This window comes from Diceros bicornis, chromosome 19 (assembly GCF_020826845.1).
Source record: "Diceros bicornis minor isolate mBicDic1 chromosome 19, mDicBic1.mat.cur, whole genome shotgun sequence".
In the NCBI taxonomy this organism is placed as follows: Eukaryota; Metazoa; Chordata; class Mammalia; order Perissodactyla; family Rhinocerotidae; genus Diceros; species Diceros bicornis.
The window spans coordinates 43,532,164-43,559,158 of record NC_080758.1 but is presented as its reverse complement, the minus strand read 5'-3'; the positions used below and the strand labels follow the sequence as shown (position 1 = coordinate 43,559,158).

The following is a 26,995-nucleotide window of genomic DNA, read 5'->3' as shown; positions in this document are numbered from 1 at the left end:
CACTCCGCCCTGGTCGCCCTCTGTGACTTCCAGGCCACTGCCTGCTTCGGGGATCTTTGCAACTTGGTGACCTCGAGCGGCGGCGCCCAGGCACCCCGGCTCCGCCCCTCCGGGCCGCCGCCAAACCCCGGCGCACGGATCACGCAGGCCGGAGCCGCTCTGGGCATGCTCAGTGGCGCGGCAGGTGGGGCCACCGCGGGACGCCAGGTCCGGCCCGAAGAGGAGGGGCCGGGGCGCGGAGGGAAGTGGGCGGGAGCCGAGGGCCAAGTCGCCAAGGTCGCCGGCGGCCGTGGGGCACCGGGCAGGTGGGAGCCCGCGCGGGCCGGGCCGGGATGAGCAATGGCATCGGTCAAGGTGGCCGTGAGGGTCCGGCCCATGAATCGCAGGTGAGTGGGGCCGCCTGCGCCCCCTCCCCCCGGCGCGCCCACACCCAGAGGAAGTTGGTCTGCTGCGCTCCTCAAAGGCCATCCTGGACTTAAATGTCATGGGCCGGTGTCCGGCCCACCGGGCCCTGGCTGTGGCTTCTGGGGGCGTGGGGGCCTGGAGCATTTCGTGCTTTGCTGTCCCTTTCACGCTGCCCTGGAGGGGACCTTGGGGTGATGAGTTCAGGAGACCACAGAGAAGATTCCTGTAAACTCTTCCCCATCCCATTAACTTGAGGAGGTTTGCTTGTTCCCCTTTTAAAAAGCATGAAGGGATCACTTCCGTGAAGGTGTAAAATCCCTCGAGGGGAACGTGAGGGTGACCGTGGGGACACCACGAGCTGTCAGGCCAACTCCCCTCGATTATGCCACCTCAAGAAGTTCTCTGTTAACAATGTTACTTTTTAATCTCTTAGTAAGACGTGGTTTCCATTCCCTCGATGTGAACCCTAACTTTTAATCACTAACTTAGCAGTTCTTCAGGTTAAAGAGTGGATGGGAAAACTTGAACAAAGTTTTGACTCCTGGAGGAAAAAAAATTCAAGGACGCTTAAGTACACGTGTTTGAAATATACTGTTGTTAAAAGAGGGGGGAGTTGTAAACGCATTTAGAATTTAATCTTGTTCTGTGTTGCTACAAAGTCATGCTTTTCAGAATGATTTGACTCTTCATTCACTGTAAAATACTCTGTGCTTCCTTTTCAATGACCTCTTTATAATCAGTTTTAAAAGATGCTTTAGAAGAGTTACTTTTTAAATTGGCTTAACTTCAAAGAATGAAGTAGACCTAAGTGGGATGTGTCCTCCTAGCCTATAGGCGCAGTTCACACTAGGCTGTTTGGTTTTATTGGCTTCGCAGTCAAGTTGGACATTTGACTTACTGTATGGCCTTTCCACTTTCTTCATATCAGCTTGTGGAGGTCAATGTTTGGTAGTTGTGACAGCTGATTGGGGCATCAGAAGATTATAAAATCAAGAGATTGCTAGAACCTTCTTTGACTCCCATGAATCTTTTTTTCTATTGGCAAGTGGGAAATCTTTATTCTGCGTTGTGACTATTGGAAACCAGTGCTTTTGTCACTTTCAAGTTATTTCTAAAGCTTTTTAGGGAAGGAGTTTGACTTTTTTGTAAATGCTAAGAGAATATGTATGTTTCTGTGTATATTCAGTCATACAAGACAGCAGACCCCAAAGTCATTTAAATGATTTAAAAAGACTTTCCTTTATTCTGGGTTTACATGTATATAAAAGTTCTTTTCCTTTGGAGTAATAATGAGCACATGCTAGAAGACTGTATTGAGTAACTTTAGAAAGCATTTATTAAGCGCCTACAAAATGCACAGCATTGTGCTGGGTGCTTTCTGGAGAACAAGGTGAATGAGGTCTGACGAGTGTCTTCTAGGAGACTCCTGTCTGGTGAGGGAGGGACTACACACTGGCAGGACTTATAAAACGTCTGGCCTGCTGGGAGGGTGCTGCGAGGGCAGTGCCTTGCAGGTGTAGGCCTGGAGCCTGCCTGGAGCCAGGTACATGGAGGGATGGCAGGAAACGTGCCCAGAAGCCATGTGCTTTGAGGAGATGGGTTGACGTGATGATATTTGTACTTTCAGCAGAGAACTCTAATGGTGGCATCAGGATTAGGCACGAGGTAAGGAAGCAGCAGTCTGGGCCACAGGTGGAAATGGGAAGGCTGGATAGACACACCCAGACAGTTTACTGGCAGAGTTGACAGGATTTGGCAGCTCTCATTGGATGGGAAGGAGGGGGATGGGGAAGAACATAGAGTCATTAGCCAAGGTTTGATGCTCAAGGAGGTGGAACAGGTTTGGGGAAGGTGGACGATGAGGTTGGTGTGTTCTCTCTTGGGTTTGTAGAGTTACAGGAAATGCAGTAAGTATCAGCTACAAGTATAGTGTCTGGCACAGAGCTAGTGCTGCCCGAGTGTTGACCCTGTTCATTATTTGAAGTGTGGGCAGGACATCCATCTCTTTGCTGGTGTTCAGTAGACTGTTAGAAACATGGGTTTAGTTCTCAGGTGATTTGAGGGTTAACATTTGGAAATCTTTTGCACATAAATGTTAGTTTAAGAAGTGAGGAGGAGATGTCTCAGGAGGAGAATATCTTATTTTTATGTATAAAGCACAGATACACACACACACAACAGTAGACCAAAAAAAAAAAAAGAAAAGGATGTTATGGTGGGAAGAAGAGGGAACCACCAGGGATTAGACACTGGGATATGCTTCTCTTTAGGATTCAGGGAGAAGATTGGTTTGCAGCTGGTGGAGGAGAACCAGCACAGCAAGTTATCATGGCAGGGAAAGGAGAAATATCTCCTGAAGGACGTGGTGGTTGTTGGTGTCGAATGTTGCTAAGATGGTGCCCTTAAATGATGCAAGATGAGGTTCTTGGTCTTGGGGACAGGGGCATTGGTAACCTTCCAAAGAGCGATTTCAAGGAGAGACAATGATCCAGAAGTTGGCAGTGAAATAGAAAGAGATGTACAAATGGCCAATGAAAAACAGTTGACCTAATTCATAAGGAAAGACATGCAAGTTATAACAGCAGTAAGAAATCATTTTTTACCAGTGATATTGGTGAATATTAACTGAACATAAAGTGCTGGCGCAGGAGGGGTGATGGGAATCCTAAAAGTTCAAAACCTCTGAAACTTTAGTATTGGGAAATTTGACAGTAGCTGTCAAGATTGGAAATTTATAAACCCTTTGATAGGGCAATTTCATGTATAAGAATTTGTTTTAGGGATTATATTCCTACCTAGCAAGATGAATGTATCAGGGTGTTAGTTGCATCATTGTTTGTAACAATAAAAAGTCATAAATGACCTAAATCTACCAAGATGGGGGATTTGTTAAATTGTGGCCTATTCATTTGGTAGAATGCTGTGTAGCACTTGTAAAAGAATGTGTTGATCTTAAAAGAGTTCCAAGATAGGGGATTAAGTGAGAAAAGCAAGATATCTACACATAGACACACATACTACAGTAGAATTGTGCATGTGTTAAAAATGTATACATACACCCACACAAAGCTGTATGTGTATAGAACGATTCATGGGAAGCCTAACAACGGTAACTTTGAGGAGGAGGACTCATGAAGGAGGAGGACTCAGGATCTGTTAGGCAAAGATGGAAGGCTTTTCTTTTTTTCTTTTCACTGTTTAACTTTTCACTTTGCTCATGGATGGGTTTTTTTTTCTTTTTTTTCTTTGTGAGGAAGATTAGCCCCGAGCTAACATCTGTTGCCAATCCTCCTTATTTTGCTGAGGAAGATTGGCCCTGGGCTAACATCTGTGCCCATCTTCCTCTACTTTATATGTGGGACGCTGCCACAACATGCCTTGATAAGCAGGGCGTAGGTTTGCGCCCGGGATCCAAACCTGTGAACCCCAGGCTGCCAAAGCAGAGCACATGTACCTAACCACTATGCCACTGGGCTGGGCCCTCATGGATGATTTTATAATTAATAATTAAAAACTTGTTTATGTAATTTTTAAAAGTTACCTAAAAAGTCATTGGCACTGGAGAAAGAATTTTTAGCTGGTTGTCCGGGAGGAGTGAAAGAAATTGTTAAATTCTTTTTCCAGTTTTATTGAGATATAATTGACATACACCACTGTGTAAGTTAAGGTGTACAGCATAATGACTTGAGTTATATATATTGTGAAATGATTACAGTAAGTTTAGTTAACATCCATCATCTCATATGGATACAAAAACAAAAAAAAAAAGGTTTTTCCTTGTGATGAGAACTCTTCGAATTTACTCTCTTGACACCTTTCAAACATATCATACAGCAGTGTTAAGTATAGTCATCATGTTGAACATTACATTCCCAGGACTTGTTTATCTTATAACTGCAAGTTTGTACCTTTTGACCTCCTTCACCCATTTCACCTACTCCCCACCTCCTGCCTCTGGTAACCACAAATCTGATCTTTTTTTCTATGAGCTTTTGTTTGTTTTGTTTTTAGATTCCACATGTAAGTGAGATCATACAGTATTTGTCTTTCTCTGTCTGCCTTATTTCACTTAGCATAATGCCCTCAAGGTCCATCCACATTGTCACAAATAGCAGGAGTTCCTTCTTTTTTATAACTAATATTCCATTGTATACATATACCACAACTTCTTTATCCATTCATCTGTTGATGGACACTTAGGTTGTTTCCATGTCTTGGCTATAGTGAATAATGCTGCTATGAACATGGGGGTGCAGATATAAAACTTTTTTTTAATGTTAATTTTTAGAGTAGAGGAGCTTCAGGCAAAAAGGAAGCAGCTAACAGACAGGAAAGGCCTGGAGTGACAGGGAAGTGAGGATGATGGTTGCAGCCAGGCTCTTAAAGGTTACGGAAGGTGGTGAGATATTGAGTTTCTGAGCCAGGAGCCTTTGCAGTAACCAGTCCCTGCAATAAACACCCAATTCTTTTTTTTGGTGAGGAAGATCAGCCCTGAGCTAACATCCATGCCAATCCTCCTCTTTTTGCTGAGGAAGACTGGCCCTGAGCTAACATCCGTGCCCATCTTCCTCCACTTGATGTGGGACGCCACCACAGCATGGCCTGACACGCGGTGCGTCGGTGCACGCCTGGGATCTTAACCCTGGGCCGCCAGCAGCGGAGCGCACACACTTAACTGCTATGCCACGGGGCTGGCCTCTAAACACCCAATTCTTAATTCAGGCCAAGATGTGATGAGTTTGTTTTTACTATTGTGTGGCTTTTGGTTATGTGGCAGACGTAGTAGTTTCAAATTCGAAAGCCATTATGTTGCATGGCATGAGAAGCTGCCTTTACTGAGAATTTGCTCTGTGCCAGGAGTGCAAACTGTAACCTTTGCAACACTCTTAGCAGGTAGAGACTATTATTGTCATGCCTTTTTATATAGACTGTGAAACATAGTTAACTTGCCCAAAGTCAGTTTCTTAGGACAGTCACAGCTGTGCTTTTTAAAATGAGTAAAATGTTAGCAGAAACTTAATTCGTTCATAATTTTTATGGGCAATAGTTCAACATTTATGTATCGTCTCTATACCTTTTTCTTTATGATTTCTTCCATTGTTCTTATGCCTGGTCTTTTCTTTTTTACTGGTTGCATTTTTTACAATTTTACAAGATATGATTTTTTTACCTCTGAAGAGGCAACAAAGTAATAATTTGGTAACTAATTTGTCCATTTCCTGTTGGTTTCCCACGCTTGTCTTTTCATGGAAACACTAGATGATTCTTCAGGGCCATCCATCCTGTCCCATTGATCTGCCAATGTTGACAGAGTCAAGGTCTAAGGGGTTCCAGTTTTGGCTATTGTGGACACAAATAATCCATAATCCATAATCAATCTATAAATCAAAATTTGGGTTGAATTTATTATGAGCCAGGTCTGAGGACTATAGCCTGGGGAGGCTTCCTTCCCCAAGGAAGGAAGCACAGCCAAGAAGTGGAGTATACAGAGTTGTTATATACCGTCTTGGAACAAGGAGCATATGTCTCATATGACAGGAGTATCTCTTTTACTACTGTCACAAGGTGCTTAGCTGCACAGCAGGTCAGTGGTCACAAGGTGAGCGCAGCAGGTCAATAATTAATCTTTAGTTTCCAGGAAGAGATGCTTATCTATAAGGAAATGCCGATATGGGGGGAAGCTACGTCCCTATCTTTAAGGACATCATTCTTGGCTTTGGGACATTGTAAATGTTTAAAGCAGATGTACAATGCATGCTCAACAGGCCACATCAGGCCTTTTTGGAAAAACAAGGTCAGGCTGAATTACTTTTAAACAAAATGGCTTCCTCATATACTCCGATATCTTACTGCTTTTCATTTATTTATCATTGTTATTTACAAGCAGGGAAAATTTGAGCAAGAGACTTGAATTGTTCTAAGCCTCAGTTTTTGCATCTGTAAAGTGGTCATAATTGTACATACCTTATAAGTTGTGAGACAGGGTCTTTTTTCAAATGGTTTTAACTGTGACTCACAATGAAAAACATGTTTTATACTGAAGCTCTGTAGATATGTAAAAGATTCACGAGGTGTTAACATGCTGAACATCACTCTTATGTTTTCTATTCTGTCTTATTTTAGTCTATTCTGTCTCATTTTAAAAAATGCTATTTCTAGATCTACTAAATAGACTTGAAGATCCACTCACAAGTTGCTATTGGCAGTGTGAAGAACACTGTTGTGAGGTTCAAATGAGATGTTAAAAACCAAAATTCCAAATTTGAACATCTAATTGCCTTTATTTAGCGATTCATGAATTGGGCAGCATCCCATCCAGCAAATAGCTGGGAGTTGGGGGGTGGGGTTTGAACAAAATGGAAGGTTTATTTATTTATTTATTTTTGGTGAGGAAGATTAGCCCTGAGCTGACGTCTGTTGCCAATCCTCCTCTTTTTGCTGAGGAAGATTGGCCCTGGGCTAACATCCATGCCCATCTTCCTCTATTTTATATGTGGGACGCCTGCCACAGCATGGCTTGACAAGCGGTACGTGTAGGTCTGTGCCCAGGACCTGAACCTGCGAACCCCGGGCCACCAAAGCGGAGTATGAGAACTTAACTGCTACGCCACCAGGCCAGCCCCCCAAAATGGAAGGTTTTTATAGGCAGACACTGGGCGGGACCGAAAAGTTATTAGCAAGAGAAAAGAAAGGATTGTTTGAAGCCAGCTCACCTTCCATTAGGGGAAGGCAGCAGGTCTTATCATTGCAGACACCTCACTAGTGCTGACCAGGAACTTCTAGACTAGTTGGCTTAAAATCCCACTCTCGCGAGAGGCTGAAACTGCACTTAGGTATTAAGTCTTGGTGGGCTTAACATAAGTGACTCAATTAGGGGCTTGTTTCTTTTCAACAAAGATAATGCATGCAGAGAAGCTCTCCACACAGTGCCCAGCATATAGCAAGGGCTCTGTACAGACTGGATATTGTTATTGCTGTTGTTTTTACAGTTTATGATTGTAACTTTATTCAATAACAAAAAAATTTTTTTGCCAAAAAAAAATTTTACTGAGTGCCGGCTTCTGGCCAGGTGATAGCTTTATAGTGTGCTTGCTTATCTGATAAGGCAGATGCACCCCATTTCTTCCAGTTTCTGACTGAACTGCCTCTTCCTGATTAGCCTCTCCAGTGGAATTTAGTATCATGTCCATCAAGTTAAAACGAGAAGAAAACAGCAGTGATATTTCGACATGGATTGATATCTTTGGAGTGTACTGAAATCTTCCCATTTAAGAGCAAAGTAGCGTCAGGGAAAATAGCTCAGGTTTAGTCTCTCGGGCCTGTGACGGTGATGACACCGTCTCTTGTATGAAGGCTGGGGGGACACTGCCCCCCAGCAGGCATCATGCTCATTTCTTTAACTTGACAACTACGTTTCCTCCTTCCACCAACTGACTGACTGAGGGCTTTTTATCCCCATCTTACAGCAGGGAAACGGAGACCCCTCAGGTAATAATGCTGGGCTGAGCTGGCTCCATTTCCCTCCACAGTCGTTTGTACGGTGACTTGTTGCCTCGGGCTCACTGATGACAGAAGCCCTTGGCCTCAAGGGACTGCTGGTGTAGTGGCAGAGAAGGCGGGGACACACAGCACCGTAAGAATAACAATAGAATCTGTGTGCGCTTGAGGTGGAGTGAGCCTCTAGGGATTCTAGAGGCTGGGGGAAGAAATCTCCAGGGCTTCCTCTTATCTAAGAGGCTGGAGTTTGGATTGAATCTGAAGGGGCATTACCAGCAACCATTTAGAGAGTATCTATTAAGTGCTTGACTAATGATCTTTGGAAGTTGGCATTGTCATCATGTTCTACAGATGAGGAGCAGGGGCTCAGAGACTGAAACAACCTGCCTGATGTCACACAGCTAGGTCACTGTGGAGTCTGGATTTGAGTGCAAGTCTCTCTTAGTCTCGCTTCTAAAGCCCCTCCATTATGTGGAAGACTTAGATGAGAGGAGGGCAGAGGATGGCTGGCAGATAGGAACGAGTACAGTTATCAGGGATTTTAGACTAATGGAAGCTTTTTGTAAGAATTAGGGAGGGAGGTAGGTGAGGTGTTCTGAGGACTTTTCTTTGTCAAGCTTGGGAGTTTGGGCTTTTATTCTTGAGTCCTGTGCTGGCCAGTGTGGTAACTGTTGGCCACATGTGGCTATTTAAATTAACATTAAATACAATTTAAAGTTTAGTTAGTCACGCTAGTCACATTTCAAATACTCAATAGCCACACATTGAACAGCGCAGATATAGAACATGTCCATCATTGTGGAAAGTTCTTTTGGACAGTAAAACTGAACTGGGTTTGAATCTCAGCTCTACCACTTCCTAGCTTCATGCCTTGGCACTGTCTGAACTGCTCTGTGCTTCGTTCCTTCATCTGTAAATGGAGATCCTCACGAGACCCACCTCCTGGGGCTGAGATGGTGACTGAATGAGTTAACACTTGCTAACGGTAAGGGCTCTATAAATGTTGGCTGTTATTGTTAGGCACTGGGAGCTACTGATGGTTTTAAGACAGGATTGTCATTTGCCACTTAGTGTTTTCAGAAGTTTCATCTCACAGCAGTGTAGGGAAGTAATACCAGCATCAGCACCAATGGACATTTATTGACTGTTTGCCCAGTGCTGTGCTAAGTGCCTTTTGTGCCCTTTGATCCCAGTGACTTGCCTACCACACACTGTAATGCAGGATCCCAAGGCCCAGATGTCTCTGTGAGTGGGCAGAGGCCAGTGTAGGAAGACTGTAAAGAGAACTGAGTATGACCCCATGACCTTGTGATTCTGGACTGGGATGGAGTTGTAATAGGAAAGGGCATAGCGATAGGAAAGGATAAAACTTACAAAACCCTGAGGAAGCTTTCACTGTACTTTCTGATTGTGAAAATAGTGTATGCTTATAAAAAATGTGTGCCATGCAGAAAAGTGTACCAAAGAAATCAAACTGCAAATCGCTCATAATTCCGTGATCCAGAGGTAACTACTCGTAAACTTTTGGTGCATTTGACTCCAGTCTTTTTTCCCCCGTTTGTGTAGCAGCATAATGTAATGTATACACTGTTTTGTATCCTCTTGTTTTGCATTTGCAAGAGACATTCTGAGGCCCAGTCAGCAGGACGTAGGTGAAGAGCCAAGATGACTGAGTGGTTTGGGGCCATATTAAGTGGAAGAATGACCTTTCCCAGAGTCAGGATGCCGGGGGTGAGCTGGCTGGGGTGGAGGGGCATGGTGGTCAGTTGAGGTGGCTCAGGGTGCTGATGCGGATCCAGGTGCCAGGAACTCAGGTGAGTTGTCAGCTCCGTGGATGCACATTTGGAGGTGGGTCACTTGGAAGGGGATAGTGGATGGGGTGGAAGTGAATGTTGTCTCTGGGGAAGATAATAGTAAAGAAAGAAGGGAGGGGGCAACAGCAGGACCAGGTAACCTGGGTTAATACAGAGCTCTTCGGTGGGCTGGCTGAGTGACCTGGGCAAGTTGATTTTGCTCTTTAAGGCTCAGTTTCATTTTTTTGTGGAACAGGGATTCTCAAAGTGTAGTCCAGAGACAGCTGGGAATCATTGAGACTCTTTTAGGGGATTTGCAAAGTCAGGACTGTTTTCACAGTAATACTTCTAAGATGTTATTTGCCTTTTTTACCCTCATCTCTCACGAGGGTACAGTGGAGTTTTCCAGAAGCTACATGATGTGCAATGATGTTGTGGCTGTGTGTGCTGTACGTTTTGTGTTTTGAAAATTTCTCAATTTTATTTTCTAATATGGTAACTATAAATAGATATATCTACATTAATAAAAGCTCTTTGGGATCCTCAGTAATTTTTAATAGTGTAAAAGGGTCCTGAAGCTACAATATTTGAGAACTGCTGCTGTAAAATAATACTGCAAAAGTTGTTGAGGGGATAGATGAGAGAGTCTATAGAGAGTGTTTGGCACACTGCCAGGCCTGTAATAACCTTTTGATAAATCATAGCTGCTGTTATTTCTTATCATCACTGTTGTTACTGACAGCCACACCTAAGGAGGCAGGAGTGAAGGGCCAAGCAAAGAGAGGAGGGGAGAAAAGCAGGAGAGTGGAATGTCATGACCAACAAGAGGGGAAGGAGAGAGGGGTGCCAGCCTCAGAGGCTGCACAGGTTGAAGCTGGAGCTCAGCTGGACAGTTAGGCGATTGGCTCCTGTCTCTGGAGGGAGCTGTTTTAGTTGAGGGGTGGGAGGCGGTGTCATGGGGTCAGGAGGCCGGGGAGGTGAGGGCATGGAGGTGGTACCTGTTGACTGCCCTTCCAGTTAATAGAGGGATTAAAGGAAGGAGAGAGCTAATCCCTGTTCACCTGTGCAGAGTTTGGCTCCTACAATAAAATCTTGCCAAACTCCTGTCCTCCTTGTGTGATGCACACGGGCCCTGGCCTAACTCAGACCCCAGCCCTTACCTGGGCTTTGCAAGCCTGGACTCGGCGGAGGAGAGGTGTGGGTGTTTGTCTGTTTTTGTTTTAAAGGAGAAGAAAAGAAAACAGACAGGGAGTTAGGGAGTTGGAGAAAGGCTACTGGGGCGAGGAGGGAAGCAAGGATGCCTTGAAAGAGAACGAGGGGAGTGGGTAGCTGTGGTGCTTCAGCTGAGATTCCCAGGGAGGGGTGTGCTGTCGCTGACTCGAGTTTGGACCGCATGGAAATTTTTTCCTTTGTTTTAGGTGGGCTTGACAAGTGACCTGAAGCAAGTGACTGATGTTTTTTCACATGCAAAATATAAAAATATCTTAATATGTATAATGTGCTTATGTAAGATGTGAGTCCTGGTGTGGTTTAAAAAATGCTCTTCAGTGACTTAGAGTATTTAGTAAACAGAATTTGGTATTAAACTTCTGCTTCTTTGTTTTATTCATGGAGACTGTATGTGAGAGAGAGAGAACAAGAGTGTGTGTGTCCTTCTGTCTGTCTATCCATCAGAGAGAGGTTGTTTAGAAATGTCCAGTTGTGCAATAATGGCACTGTGGTCTGAAGTTGATTTATTTTACACATCCTTATTTCATGATTAGTTTTCTGAATTATTTCAGTAGCTTTTTCTATTTTTGTTCTGTAATTAGGATGCAATCTTGCTAACACTTATTTTGTGAAAAAAAAAAAAAAAATGTTACCCCTATAGTCTGAGGGAAGATGTGATCATGCCTTCCAGTCCCTGGGACTGAGAGCCTCTGGTTGATTTCCATGGCTTGGACTGCCTTCTGTCCAGCTCTACTTACAGAGACAGTCAAGGGAAAAGTCCTTCGTGGGAAGGCAGTCATCGTCCCTGGGATTCAGCCCCCCGATTCCCATCAGGCGCCAAGGAGGTAGCCACCAGCAGGGCCTGGGAGCTTTCCTTTGTTCTCATCCACTCGGCTGAGCATTTAGGTTCCTTGCTCCGTCCATTTCCAGATAAATTCATTATTCATTCTTGCTGCCCAGCAGAGGGGAAATAACTGTTTCTGTGATCAGCAGTCTACTCATAGACACTTTGAGCAAATTTGAATGGGATATTAGAATTTAAAGTAAATTGAGAAAGTGCTTTCACTGTAATGGTGTTGATAAGTAATTTTTGTCATCAATTACTATTTCTAGCCACTCATTCTCTTACTAGGAACTCTGCTATATTTTATGCCGTCATTATCTAATTTAGTTAACAATAATTCTATAGGAATGAATATTGTTTGTTCTCTTTATAGATGAGGAAACAGGGTCAGAGAAGGATCAGGTCCTGGCTCGGATATCACTTCTTCAGAGAAACTGTTATCACATTTCTCTGGTTTTCTAGCTTCATGGCATTTACCGTTATCTGAGTTTACGTGTGTGTGCACACATGCATTTGTGTGTGCACATATGAATGTATTTTTGTTTGCTTGTTTATTGTCTCTCTCCTTCTTGCATGCAAACTCAGTGAGAGCCAGTAACCTTGTCGGTCCTGTTCCCGGCTGTTTCTCTAGGGCCGAGAACATTGCCTGGCAGAGATGGGTACTGAAAATATTCATTGCGTTGACAACCGCCACCTCCCTCCCTCTTGGTCTTTCAGTTTGTGGATGCCTATAAGGAATTAGGAATCTGTAGCCCAGCATCTGTACGATGTCTCACGTTGCTTCCTGTGAGGGGCAAGAGAGAATCTTGATGATCCTCTTGTTGCATATTAGGTGGAAGGGAGAGGTGGAAGAGAGCTGAGAAAGAGCCTGGGTAAAGAATGACAGTTTCTGCGCTTTCCCTGTGTGTTAACTATACGCAGAGTATGCATTGAATACTCATATTTATCTCTTACATATAGAGCATTAGAGGCATAACACTCTTACTGTGTTTTGATACATAGTTTATGGAACAAAACACTCTTGTTCCTTTTTTCAGAAAAAGTTTTTTTTTAACTTTTTATTTTGAAATAATTTTAGACATATAGTGAAGTTCCTACGTGTGCTTCACCCAACTTCTGCTAATATTAACATCTTAATGTAACCGTGGTACAGTTATCAGAACCAAGAAGCTAACATTGGTACAATGCCATTCACTAGACTACAGTTTTCCTGCTAAGGTCCTTTTTCTGTTCTAGAATCCAGTGCCGGATCCCGCACTGTGTGTAGTTGCCGTGTCTCCTTGGTCTCTTCTGCTCTGTGACAGTTTCTCAGTCTCAGAAGAGTGCCATTCTGTTTTGTAGAATGGCCCTCAATTTGGGTTTCTCTCATGATTTATCATGATTAAATTGAAGTTATGGGGCCGGCCCCGTGGCTTAGCGGTTAAGTGCGCGCACTCCGCTACTGGGGGCCGGGGTCGGGTCCCAGGCAGGCACCGACGCACCGCTTCTCCGGCCATGCTGAGGCCACGTCCCACATACAGCAACTAGAAGGATGTGCAGCTATGACATACAACTATCTACTGGGGCTTTGGGGAGAAAAAGGGGAAAAAAAAATTTGAAGGTATACACTTTTGGCAAGAACACCACATAAGTGATACTGTGCTTTTCATTTCCTGTCACATCAAGGGGTTCATGATGTCAATATGGCTTATTACTGTTGCTGTTGACCTTGATCACTTGGTTAAGGGAGTGTCTGCTGGGTTTCTCCACTGTAATGTTATGTTTTTTCCTTTGGTAATTAATAACTAGCTTGAGGAAGATACTTTGCAGGAAAAGTTTTTCACTTCAGTTTGCAAGAGTATTTTTCCCCCATGGGAACACATTTCATATTTTCTAATAAAAAGTTATTATGACTATAAGATTCATTTACAACATTTCTTTCCCTCTGACTTAGTGAAAAAAGATTTATCATATTATTTAAAATAAAGGACATTTGTGTTTTGGAAGGCTGATGACGATTGTACAGGACTGTGTACTTCAAACATCTACAGTAAGACATTTATCAGCTCAATGCACTTCTAGTCTCTACTGTTTCATTAAAAAAAAAAGATAGTTGTTGCCCACTACATTGATTTTATGAACTGTAGTTTGGAAAACATTACTGTAGTAAGTTTATTATCCAGAGCAGAAGTTGAGGTAAAATCTGATTTTGTTACGTGAGAGAACATTGAAATTAGGATGCCGTTGGAAGTCAGTCACTCCTAGTTCCTCTTGGAAGCTGAGGCGGGGGAAGAGTGGGGGAGTGGGGGCGGGTGGGGGGGGGTGGGAGGGTGTGGCTCACCACCCAAGAGGATAAATAAAGCTTAGAATGAGAATTTCGAACTTTTAAAAGTCTAGGATTCTAAACCCACCATAGGTTGCCTACTCTCGTGAGCCCCCTTTCCTGTGTCCTTTTGGCCTCATGATCTCTCACCTGGTTGCACCTGCTGATTCATATTTTCAGGGTTTTGTTGAGAGAGTCTCAGCCATCACAGTGATTCTGCTGGGGGCACAGGTAAGTCGCTTGGTGAGCTCCCTCTGAGTGAGACTTAAAGTTCCCCAGGGAGCTTTCAAGAAAAAATGATTCAGGGTGGTGGAGACTAGCTCAAAAGTGAAAAAAGTTGCAGCAGTGTAGCGGGTAAGTGCTCGTGCTCTGCCGCAGGCGGCCTGGGTTCAGATCCCAGGCACGCACCGAGGCACCGTTTGTCAGACCATGCTGTGGTGGCATCCCATATAAAGAGGAGGAAGATAGGCACAGATGTTAGCCCAGGGTCAGGCTTCCTCAGCAAAGAAAAAAGGGGAGGATTAGCATGGATGTTAGCTTAGGGCTGATCTTCCTCACAAAAAAAAAAAAAAAGAAAAGAAAAAAGTTGCAGGAGATAAAGCTTTTAGAAATAGATTTTGGTTTGTTCTCTTCCTTTTTCTAAAGTTAGTGTTTTCAATGAGTTATCTCTGCTTGATCAGATAGAAGGGTAATTGTGAGAAAATTAGTAGTTCTGGGCTGGTGCTCATATATACTGATCCAATTAAGGCACTTTTCTTCTTTTTTTAAAATATTTTAAAAATTTTCATTACAAAAAGTTGCAAAAATAGAACAGAGTTCTCATATACCTTTCACCCAACTTCCTCAAATGTTATCATCTTATGTAACTATAGTATAATTAAAAACCAGGAAAGTAACATTGACATAGTACAATATACTATATATTACTGTATATGTGTATATACAATATACAATATCTTTGATCTGGCTTATTCAGAGTTCTCAGATTGACCCAGTTTCTTTTATTCTGGTTCAAGATCCAGTCCAAGATCACACAGTACATTTAGTCGTTTTGTAAAACATCTTCTTAATTAAGCTTTTCTTGTTCATAGGGTCAACTTTGCCTATACTGGTATGATATTAAGGGTAAGAATAGATAACATTTCCCCCGGAATAGCTCTGTCTATTCAAAAGATTGAGGAATTATGCCTTCTGGCATCCTTTGTTGGAGTTAGACAGGCATTTTGAGCTAACACCTTGGTTGGATTAATTGTTCAGTTCCACATCCCGAATGAAAAGGACATCTGGGGACCTTTAATCCTTGATGGGGTGGAAAGGGTTGGAGTTTAGAGTGAGTTGGGGGAATGCGGGTGTCAGTGGTGTGTCAAGGATTGCTTTTAGGCAGAATTAGTTAAATCGATAGCACAGGGGCCACAAACTCGATGCCCACTTACCTGTGCCCTAGGCAGGCCTGCAGGAATCCGTATTAGAAACCTTGAGCACAGGAGAGGGTAAGTAGCAGATTCCCAGCTTCCGGGTCAGGGAGGTAATCTTGTATGGAGGGCCACTTGCTAGCTTCTGTGAGAAATTTACCCCCACATTTAATGGCTTAGCACTAAAGTTACCAAAGAGGTTTATCGTTTGTTTATGTAAGCGGATCCCTGTGTGTGGTTTCCAGTGAGCAGATGGCTTTTCTCCTGTCTCCCAGAGCCTCCACTCTCTGGGGCTGCTCTGTCATCTCTGCAACCAGTGGAAGGGAGCTAGAGGGTAGGGAACACGCACCCACTTCTTGGCCGCCTTAGCGTGAAAGAGACAGACATCGCTAGTGCTCTCCTTTTGTTGGTCACGTGGCCACACCTGGATGCAAGGAAGGCTGTGAACTGTAGTTACTGACTGGGAAACCACTTGCCAGTGACAATTCCATACCATGAAGGGGAAGTTATCTATTTCTGCTGCACCCTGTGTCTAGAAAGACACTCTCTCCATTCCAACCAGTGATGCCATTCAGGACCTTTGCACTTGCCATTCTGTCTCCTGGAAGTGTTCTTTCCCCAGACGTCCACATGTCCCACTTCTTCCTTCCTTAGAGTTTTTGCTCAAATGTCACATCCTCAACGCAGTTTCCTCAGTTATCTGATTGGAAATAGCATCCCCCACCCCTGGTGTTTCCTATCCCCCTTCTCTCTTTTTTCTCTTGACAGCGCTTATCACAGTTTGGCCTACTATGTATTTTCATTATTGGTTTATTTTCTGAATCCCCTATGAGGACAAGGGGCCGCTTCTATCTTGGTCTTGGATATGTTCCTTGTGCTTGGCATGTAGCAAGTGTTCAACTGTTGAATAAAAATGGGAACCTGGACTGTTAAAATCCTCAAAATTTCAAATGTTGGCAAGGATTATAGCGAAAAGCAAGCAAACAGATTACTGTGCAGGCCAAACAGACCATTTGGGTGTGATGGCAGCTGCCAGCCTGGGCCTTGGGTGGAGGCCCAGGTGTCAGGGGCTGGGGCCAGAAGGCAGGGGTTTTGCATTCCTGGTCTGACACTTGCTCATGGTGTGAGCTTGGGTGTGTCACTTGACTTCTCTGGTCCTCAGATTCTTCTTCTAAAACGTGAGTCTAGTAGTCCCCTCTCCTTTACCTCTTGTGTTTCTGTGATGATTAAATGAGGTAGATGGTACATAAAAACACCCAATGTATGGTAGATACTCAATTAATTATTATCAATTATTGGACTTACTGAGTGTCTAAGTGAGCTGGGCCCTCAGGTGCTGGGTGAACAAGTGCCAAGTGGAGCAGTCCCAGAAAGCTTCTGGGAAGAGAGGAGGGTGAAGCTTGATTGGTATACTGTAAGATGGGAAAGATTCATACCAGGGGAAAGATCTTCCAGTCGTCAAGTATTTATTGAGCGCCTCTGTGTACAGGGTTCCCGTTCAAAGTTTGGAGATTCATTGATGAACAGGATGGATAGAGTGGCTGTCTGCAGGGAGCTTATATTCTAGTGTAATGCTGTCTAATAGAAATGCAATGTGAACCGCATGTGTAATTTAAAATTTTCTGGTAGTCACATTAAAAAATAGAAATAGATGAAATTAAACTTTAATAATTGATTTAATTTAATCTGATCTATTCAAAATGTTATTTTAATATGCAATCAGTAGACTGAGGATTAATGAGATATTTTATATTCTTTTTTTTGTACTAAGTCTTTGGAATCTGATGTGTATTTTACACTTACAGCACAGCTCAATTTGGACTTTCAATTTATATTTCAAGTGCTCAGTAGCCACAGGTGGCTGGTAGCTGCCATATTGGGGAGTGCAGGTCTAGTGAGTAAACGATAGATCATATGTAATGGCAGGTGGTTGAAAGTTCTATCAAGAAAATAAAGCAGAGTAAAGGGATAGATAACTGTAGATAACAGTGGTCAGTTATCTGTGCAGATGAAAGAAGGTGATGAACTGTGGGAATATCTGGGAAGAATGTTCTAGGCAGAAGGAATAGCAGGTACAAAGGCGCTGTGGCAGCAGTGTATCTGGAATGTGCACTGGATACGGGAGGCTGGTGGGGCCTGAGTGCAGTAAGGGAGGGGAGGTGTGGTGGATCATATAGGGCACAGGAAGCCGTGGGACGGTCTTAGGCTTTCTTCTAAGTATGGTTAGGGCCATTGGAAGGGTGAGAGGATGGAGTGACCTGATCTGACTGACGTTGTCAAAGGTCACTTGGGCTGCTGGTGAAGAATGGACTCTAAGGGAGCAAGAATAGAAGAGGATGATTTGAGCAAGAGGCATGGAAGTATAGGATCATGATCATTTGTATCATCATTCACCCTGCAGGCATTCATTGACCGCCTATGAAGTGCCAAGCATTGTGTTAGGCACTGGGGACACCAATGGGCTGGGTCTCTGTCCTCAGGAAGCTCAGGCTAGTGAGTGAGTGACCAGCTGGTTCACAGCAGAAGGATCGAGTAGAGGAGCAGTGGGAGAAGGGAGGGAGCCATTCTGTTGAGGAGACAGGTGTGATGTGATGCCACTTGGCTGTGCTGTTTTTTTTGCTGGTCTGATCACCAGGCTAGAGTATCTGACTAAACAACTTGTGTTTAGGTCATCGGTGAGATCCTTCTAGCCCTGAGATCAGCAGTTGGGGAGATGGGGGCTGATGTTCAGTGTATGATGAGGTCAACGGACCAGTTTTGGAAGGAGGAGGATGGTGAAAAGGGAAGGTAGGAACGCTCCAAAGGCAGGCTTTTCCCCCAAGGGAACCTTATTTCCAGTGGTAACTTAGCCTGCACTTTCTACTAACAGATAGTTTTCAAATTTTCTGCCCTTGTAATGGCTAGTAAATGAATTAAAGAATCAGTGGAAAGAATTCATTCTTCCTTTCTTGGAACATAAGTGCTTATGATCTGATTTGACTGTTTCTAATTTGATCTTGGCTGGAATCCCTCTCTTTTTTGATTTTGAAGAGTCAGAGGATTTGTGGTTGCTTCTGCTTTTGCCATCTTTCTGCCTTTTCCTTTGATTCTACTCTGACTTTGGAGAGAGAGCTGTTGCTAATCAGCCCTGGATAAGTCTGATTTATTTTCTGTACCATCTTCCTTAGCTTTTGGAACATGTTTGTAGTTACTGGTTTGCCATTTTTTATTCATTCATTCATCCATTCAGCAGACATTAAGTGCTTTCTGCGTATGAGAAACTGCTTTTTTCTTGTGCAAGCTTTTCGTGGAAGGATGCCTTTGGACTGTGGTTTGATTAAATTAGTGAGGCAGAGATTTCACTGCCCTGTAATCCCAAACTTGCTCGCACAGTGCTCAGTACAGTGGAGTTGTGATAGAGGCGTGGATGGGAAGCGTAGGTAAATCAGGTCGTCCTAGGATTGCATCCTGGCGTTGCCACTAACTACCTGCATGGTTTTTTAAAAGATACTGTAGTCTTCTGATCTCTGCTTTCCTCATTTGTGCAATGGGGATAATAATACCTTATTCGTAAGGTTATTTTGATGCCTTAAGGCATTGATAACTGTAAAGTGCTTGCACAGAGCAGGTACAATCAACAGTAACTTATAATTTTATCTTCTATCTCTTAGGATTTTACATGAATATTGGGATAATGGAGCAGAATCTTACATAACTCAATAATGACTAGACAGAATCCACTAGTCACCAAGTATTAGGTTCTGCTGTGTAGAGAATAAAGTACAGTAGGTGTTTGGAGAAAGGAAGATCAGTGTGAGCTCAAGTCTACAGGCAAGGCATTATGGTGGAAGTTAAGCTTTGAGGTCCCAGTAGGCTTAGCTTGGTGAAGAGCAGGTGTTTTCCTGGTGAACCTGACATCCGTCCAGCCATTGAGCATTCATTGAGCTCTTTGTTTGGTCAGAGGTGAACAAGAGCATGATCCCTGTTCTCTAGTCACTCATGGTCTAGTGGGAGCAGCAGAAACACAGAGGCTCACAACATCTCTAGGTAATAATGGTGTGTTCAGTGCGCAGCAGTGTGTGCTGGGGAAGTGTGAGTGCAGCTCATTCTGAGGGCTGAGAGAAACATTCTGGAGCATTCCATGACTTAGGGCAGGGCTCTGCAGGCTGAGTCAGCCAAGCAGACAAGATTGGCAATAGCACTTGAAGCAGAAAGGGTATAGAGGTCCTAAACTGCAGAGTACTATTAGGGAGCTGCAAAATGTTATGGCCTGGCTGAAACTTCAGGTGGCTGGTGAGAGTGGGGGCTGGAGAGCTGAGGGGTCCAGATTAAGGAGGTGCCTTGTTTGACCAGTTGTGCAGTTGAGACTTTATTATTGCTTCTTCCTATCCATTGTTCTAAGAATGATTTAACTTTAAGCTGATTCTGTAGGTAATGGGAGCCATTTTACAAGTGGGTGTAACATGATGAGATTTTTGTATTGCAAAGCCAGGGAGTGAGACTGACAGCTGCCAGACCTATTTGGGAGACCATCAACTATTGCTGGACAAAGAGGGGCCTGAACTAGTGTGGTTGGAGCAGATCTACTCTCCCACTCACCTACACTCAGCCACCATTCTTCCAGCCACCAGCCAGTGAGCCAACAAGTCAGTGATCTACCCACCCATCTACCCATCCTCGTTACCCACTCACCCCTATCCACCCACTTGGCCATCCATTCACCTGCCCATCCACCCCGCCCCCATCCAACTAGCTACCTGTCCAATCACCCAAACCCCATCACTCACTCACCCACCAAACCAACCAAACGACCATCTATCCATCCTTTCTTAAGCCCCTGCTCTGTCCCAGGCTCTGTGCCGTTGATTGGGATGCTGTGTAGGCATAGCTGGCACATGCCAGCTCTCCTGCAGCTTATGATCTAGTTGAGGAGACAGATATTATGAAAACCCCCCAAATGGGTGTTTATTTAGAGGCTGAGGGAAGTGCTCTGGAAGAAAAGGAAAAAGCTGCTATAAGAACCTATAATAGAGAGACTTGATCCAGGCTAGGGAGAAGGGACCGGGAAATCTGCTTGGAGAAAGGACATCCAAGCTAAATCCTGAAGGATTCAAGAGATATTTGAGTTAATAGTGACTGAAAAGATGGAGGTCGGGGGAGGAATGGATGATAACTCCTGGGTGGCTGTGGGGATGGGCTGGGTAACACGGTCTTTGGCCAATTTCTAAATAATCCGGAATGTAGTATTCACTACACCAAAACATGCTGGAGAAGCCTGTGGGAGGAGTTGGTGTGGGGTCACGGACATGTTCCGATGGTCCTGGCTCTTTCTCATGTGATGGTTCCCCCAAATCTGTTCCTTTCCCTTCTTAACAGAGAGAGAGTGAACTGACCCCTGGGCACCTCTTCTTTCCATTTTTTGTCCATAACGGACCACAAAGTAGACATCAGTGTATTGATAGAAAGAGGTTCCATCCACTCATCATTGATTGATCGATCAATTGATTCATCATTAACAAAGTGTTTAAAGGTTGCTGGGTGTGTGCAAGACCTTGCACTAGACCAGTAGTTCTCAAGGTGTTTAGTTTGGGGGACCTTTATGTTCTTAAAAATTATTGAGGACCCCAAAGAGCTTTTGTTTTTGTGAGTTATATCAATCTATATTTACCACATTAAAAATTAGAGCAGAAAATTTACAACATAGAAATATGTAAGCACACATTTCCTTAGCCATCAGAATGATTCGTCATCACACATCTTGTAGCCTCTGGAAAACTTCATAGTGCACTCATGAGAGAATGAGAATGAAAAAGGCAAATAATGTCCTAATATCATTAGGAAAATAGTTTTGACCTTGCATAGTCCCCCAAACCTTTAAAAGCCACTGGGCTGCAAGTTGCAGGTACAGTGGTGCACAAGCCCAGGCATAGTCCTGGCCTCTGTTGGACCGGGTCTCATGGTCCTACGGGAGCCTGTGGTGGGAGTCAGGGTGTGACTCCTACTTGGTGCTTCAGGGAAGGTACTTGAAGGGAGAGATATCTCAGCTAGACCTGAAGTGGCATTTGCCAGGGAGGACCAGTTTAGCAGGTGGAGGGAACAGTGTGGGCAAGATCCAGAGGCCTCCTTTGAGGAACTGAAAGGAGTTCATCATGGCTGCGTGTTAATACTGCATTTGCTGGAATGATACCAGCAGTTTGCTTTCTCTGTGTGGCTTCAGTGTGATGTGATTTATCCACTTGTTTGTTTTCAGAGGCACACTGGCTATTCTCAGGTCCCTTCCCTGTGTGACTTGTAGGAAGCTGAGGGCCTTGTTTCTTCGCACTCCTGTGGGAGAGCTTCCTATTTCAAGTGCTGAACTGGGTTTGTTGAGCTTTGAAAATGTAGACAGAGCTGAGCCATGAAACATGAGGGGGGCTCGGAGGAAGCGTCAGTGTGCAAGATAGTGGAGGCTAAATTAAAAAGCATGATTAATCATAAAAGAATGGAAGAGCGACACTTTAGAGTTGAGGACTTGAGTGAAACAGAAGTAGAACTGCTCATTTGATGTCATCGTATTATCGCAAGATGAGGCCTCTTGGCCTCAGACAGTGAGTGCCATTACATTATGTGCCAGCTCCCGCCCCCTCCTCCCCGCCTGAGGTCCAAATCAGAGGTGTAATATTAGGCCAGGTGCAACCCGAGCCCTCCTTCGCCCTCATACAGCTGTCGGAGGAGGGGCCTGCTTTGTTGTTGTGCTTAGACTCTCTGGTCAGCTGAGCCACAGAAATGGGCCAGACCTAGTTTGCTCTCTGTCTCTGTTTTATTGCAACGAGTGTGGTGATATCAGAGGGCTTTCTCACCTCAGGCCCTTCTGGCTTGATGACAAAGTTATTTCTTTTATTTCTGCCTGTAAATGGTGGTAGTGTTTTCAATTTCAAGGAATCTGGGATGAATTCTTGAGTGTTAAGAACCTGCTAATATTGCCCCTGTATTACAGCCTTGGGGAATGGCAGCTTCATGCTTCAAAAGCTGCACACCTGGGGGGCATCAGGAGGTGGACATACTGTCGAGGAGTCAGAAGGATTGAAAATTAGGGAGGTGTAGCCTGTGCTGAAAAGAGAGAAGATGAGAGAGAAAGCCCCTCGCTGGTGGTTTCTTTAGTCAATCCTAAATAAGAAGTTAGAAAACCTGAACAAATCAAACCTTATTTGCTCCTAGCTGGGTTAAATCATCTTTTATTTTGTTAAGAGTAAGCTTGATTAGTTTCATCACCTCAGGCAGCATTTTCTTTGCTCTTGCTCTTAGAGGCACCCTGGGTGGGAGAAGATAATAAAATCCAATAGAACGTATGTGAAGTTTGAGAAGCCACAATCAGATCCTTTAAATTTCCTGCCAGTTAGTCATTAAAAAAATGTTTTTTGCTGTTAGAGGCATAATCCCTCCTCTGTAGTCTCTTGGTTTCCTATAGGAGTATCAACTGCCATGTCTGGGGAGCCGGGTGGGCAGCAGCCGGCCAGAGTGGGCTGGGTGGGACTGTGGCAGGAAGCTGCCCCTGCTGTCCTGTGGAAGGTGGACCGAGGAGTGCCACATCCTCTCATGTTTCAAGACAAGTCAGAAACTCAGATTTTTACATAAAATTTTCTGATTTTTTAAAATACTGGCAACTAATCAAAGATGTTTTAGAACTCACAGTCCATCAGTGCTAGCCCTGAGATGCCATTGTAAAACTGCAGGTTTGGAATGGATGTTTAAAAATCTTGCTCCTTTATTTGCTTTATTTAAAATTCTTTGTTTACTTGAGATCATTTCCCCTCACTGCTTTCCTACAATATTAGTGTTTTCAATATTTTGGGGAGGTATCTTTGAATGTTCTTCACTCTTCCCACTGTTGTCCCACGAGCATCCTCGAATTTCACTGAGCACTTAGAGATGCTGGTCCTTTCCTGGTTGACACGAAGGTCAGGAAATAGGGGACATGGCTGGGGGTGGGGGCTCCTAGAAGGTACAGCTCTAGAGGCAGCATCTGCGAACTGTGGTGGTAATGCTGGGTAAGGATAGCGATTGCCTCTGTGTAAGCTTTGTCTTTCACTGAGTGCTTCGGATCCATCCTCTGAACCTTGTAGCCCTCTCTGAGGTAGGAGGAGCGGGCAAGACTCATCCCCGTTTCATGGATGGGTAGACAGGCTTAGTGGTCATCAAAACCTTGGTCAGTTGGAGATCCAGAGCCTGAACCTGGCTCTTCGGACTCTGAAATGCTTGACCACATTGCTATAGTTCTGTGCATGCTGCCTGCCTGTGCGTGAAGGCGTTTTCTTCTTTGCTGAGGATTTTGGTGGCCTGCTTGGTCTTTTTCCCTCTCTCTCATCCGGTTTCACGCAGGTCCATGTCATGGTTCATTTTCTCCTTTGGGCTTTGCTTTGGTGGACGTCTGATTATGGATGAGCCCCAGGTTGTCCCTTTGAGATGTTTAACAGGAGAAGTAGAGAAACCAGAAGGTTAGGACACTGGCCTCACACCTCAGCTGATGGCTTCCCACTCTAGAGAGTTCGATTTATCTGGTGTGAGGTGCAGCTGGTGTCAGCAGTTGTAAAGCCCCCAGGAGACTGCTGTATGTGGCGGAGTTGCAGAACCCTGGGCTGGGAGTCCTTGCTGAGAGTTTGATTACTGGCTGTGCTCCAGGCACAGGATGCCCCGCATAATGGTCAGCGTACTCTCCTTCTGTTGGTGCCCTGATGTTTCCCAGGTGGTGGGAAAGTGAAAATCTGCCCGAATGTGGCTTCGTCCTCCTTTGTTCTTTGCTGCTGTGTGAGTTACGTCACTACTCAGAAAGCACAGGTGAGGAATGGCATTCTCTGTGTCTGCAAAGGAGTGGAAGCCGAGGCCGGCAGGGCGCAGCTCCCCGTCAAGCCTGAGGGTGTTAGGCACAGAGGACGGTGATATGACTCAGTTTGGGGTTCTGGGAACATCCTGGAAAGGAACTTTCTGGTCACCTACCCCATTCTCTCCCACTATAAAATATGCAGGTGCTGTTTTAGGCAATGATCGGGCTTCCTTTTGGGACCGACTTTGTTTCACTTACCATGGCTTCCTAAGTCAGTTCTCTCCTTGGTCTGGCCTCCCACGCCTGGGGTGGGGTGAACTGCTCATCCAACCCAAGACTGGCTTTGCTTTACAGCCTGTGTGCTCTCACCCACATGGGGTGATTGTGAGCCACTGAAGGGCAAGAGCTGTGATTATAAGTCTCTGTATCCCCCAGAGAGCCTTGTAAAGGAGAGACGTGCATTTGTCCATTGACCTTCTCCTGCCTCTGGCCGCTGTTGCTCTGTCTTAATTTAATGTCTGAGTGAGCATGGCCACCTTGCTCTCCAGGGGAGGGAAGGGACGAGGCTGCTGGGCACGGGGCAGGAAGGACAGCGGGCATCACATGGCCTCAGACAGTCGATACGTAGTCAGAATAACCAGACGTAATTCACAAGTGTTTAAAAATAAATGAAAGAACTTAGGTATTTCTGATACTTTTACTTTTTTTATCAACTGTGGCCTCTGGATCATGTTGATGAAAATAAAGCATTTTATAAACAAAACTTATGAAGATCAACTATTCATTTTTTTTTGAGATCTGGGTAGAAAATTTGGCAAAATGTATTTTCCAGATTCCCTCCATTTCCACCCATTTTGAGAAAGCACTGAAAAGGTTTTGTAAAATGAATCTCCCCACCAGCATGTAAGCTCGCGGGGCAGGGTTTGTGTTGGTTTTGTTCATTGTGTGTCTCTTTGGCCTTGCGTAGTAGAGACACCATAAGCACTTGTTGAATAAATGGGTGGATCCTGGATTTGCGATGGAAACGAACACATTGGTTGTCTGCTGTGTGCCTGGCCTTGTGTTGCCTGCTTTCTTCTGTCACATCTTTTGGCACAAAATTATACATCAGGGAAGCCCAGTAGCCACAGCATTGCTGCATAGTCAGTACTTTTTAGCAACCGTGTGATATGTTTTATTCAACCATTTTACAGGTGAGGAAACCAAGGCTCGGCAAAGTTAAATAAGGTACCAAAGACACAGAGCTGCTAAGAGTCAGGATTTGAACACAGGTCCCCAAAGCCCACTGCTTCCCCCACAATTATTAAACCACTGTGCTTGGCAACATCAGATGATGTTGGGTGCTGTGCTTGGTGAAAAAGCTACACAAGACCAAGATTCCATCTTATTCTGCTCTGACTCGAAGTGAAGTCTTTTGAAGAAAACGTCCTGCAATTTAATATTTTGAAGCATACCTTTTCTTTTCTGGTATATTTAGCTGGCAATGTTGTAAAAGGAATCAATCTTCTTTTTATAGGCCAGTTATTGTTTTTTTTTTTCAAAAGCTGTCAGTGAGAACATTTTTCTAAAATAGAGATAAATCTGGAGGGAGGGTTGTAGTGATGGTGTGGGTAAAGAGCAGAGAAAATGCATTTCTTTGTGTTTCGTGGTGCTGCAGCATGAACCTAGGATATCTTTGGGCATTAAATAGTTGATTTAATGTCTGAACACAGGAAAACTAAAGAAATATTAATAGATACAGTTACGCGTTGCTTAATGACCGGGAGATGTTCTGAGAAATGCGTCGTTAGGCGACTTCATCATTGTGCGAACAGCATAGAGGGTATTTACACAAACCTGGATGGTACAGCCTATTACAGTCCTAGGCTACATAGTACTGATCTTATGGGACCGTCGTCGTATGTGCAGTCTGTCATTAATCGAAATGTCCTTATGTGGTACAGGACTGTACTCTTATGTTCTCAATGTTTATACTTACACCACACCTTTTAAACTTCCACTTTTTTAGGAAGTATGTGCTCGTGTGTTTTGGAGAAGCATATTGAAGTTCGGCCGTATGCACATCCTTGTTTTTCCCTCTTTCCTGTGACTCAAAGGAGACAGAAGGTCCCTATGCCCTGGTCCTGAATTCAGAGTCACAGCTGTGGGTCTGTGGGAAGAGCCGAGCTTTGTTTCTGCCTTTGAAGTTAACATCTGCCAAGTTAACTGATATTTATGGGGGAAAACACATCTGCATTTAAAAATTGAGAATGTATAATAAACTTGGAAGCATTTACTTTACTTTAATGCTTGGGTCAAGAACAGTATCTTGTTTTCTGTTTAACTGTTTCATTCATTTTTTCATTTGCTTATTCATTCATTCATCCAAGTGCTTGCTGCATGTAAGGACAATGCTAGGTATTGTGGGATATATAAAAAGTAGGGCATTATCTCTGCCTTTAGGAAGCATCTAGACTGGTGGGGAAGACAAACGTAGTCGCCCAGCAGTAAACAGGCAGAATGTAGAAACTGCTGTGGTGTGTTATGGAATATCACACAGAAGGTATTGGCTAGGAGGGGTCTGGGAAGGCCTTCTGGAGGAAAGACATCTTTAAGGGCTTTGAAGGATAAGTGAGATGGAGGAGAAAAGTACATTCCAGGTAGAGGGACTAGGCATGTGTGGGAGACAGGTGTTTGTGAGTCCTGAAAGAAGGAATAGTTTGGAATGGGGTGAGGGAGCTTGAGTGACTAGGCATATGTGGGAGCTGAGGCTGG

At 44.2% G+C, this 26,995-nt stretch overlaps 1 protein-coding gene across 8 annotated transcripts in view; it reads left to right on the top strand.

Moving 5' to 3' along the window:
• The first annotated feature begins 272 nt into the window (after positions 1-272).
• The window catches only part of KIF16B (kinesin family member 16B), a 290,451-nt gene continuing 263,728 nt past the window's right edge, over positions 273-26,995 (top strand). For 7 of the 8 annotated variants that reach the window (XM_058563260.1, XM_058563259.1, XM_058563258.1 and 4 more), the window contains exon 1: positions 282-386. In XM_058563260.1, coding sequence (XP_058419243.1) covers positions 340-386 — 47 coding nt within the window. In that variant the 5' untranslated portion in view covers positions 282-339. Of the gene's footprint in view, positions 387-26,995 lie in introns of all 8 variants that reach the window. The other variant, XM_058563254.1, reaches the window with a different exon arrangement.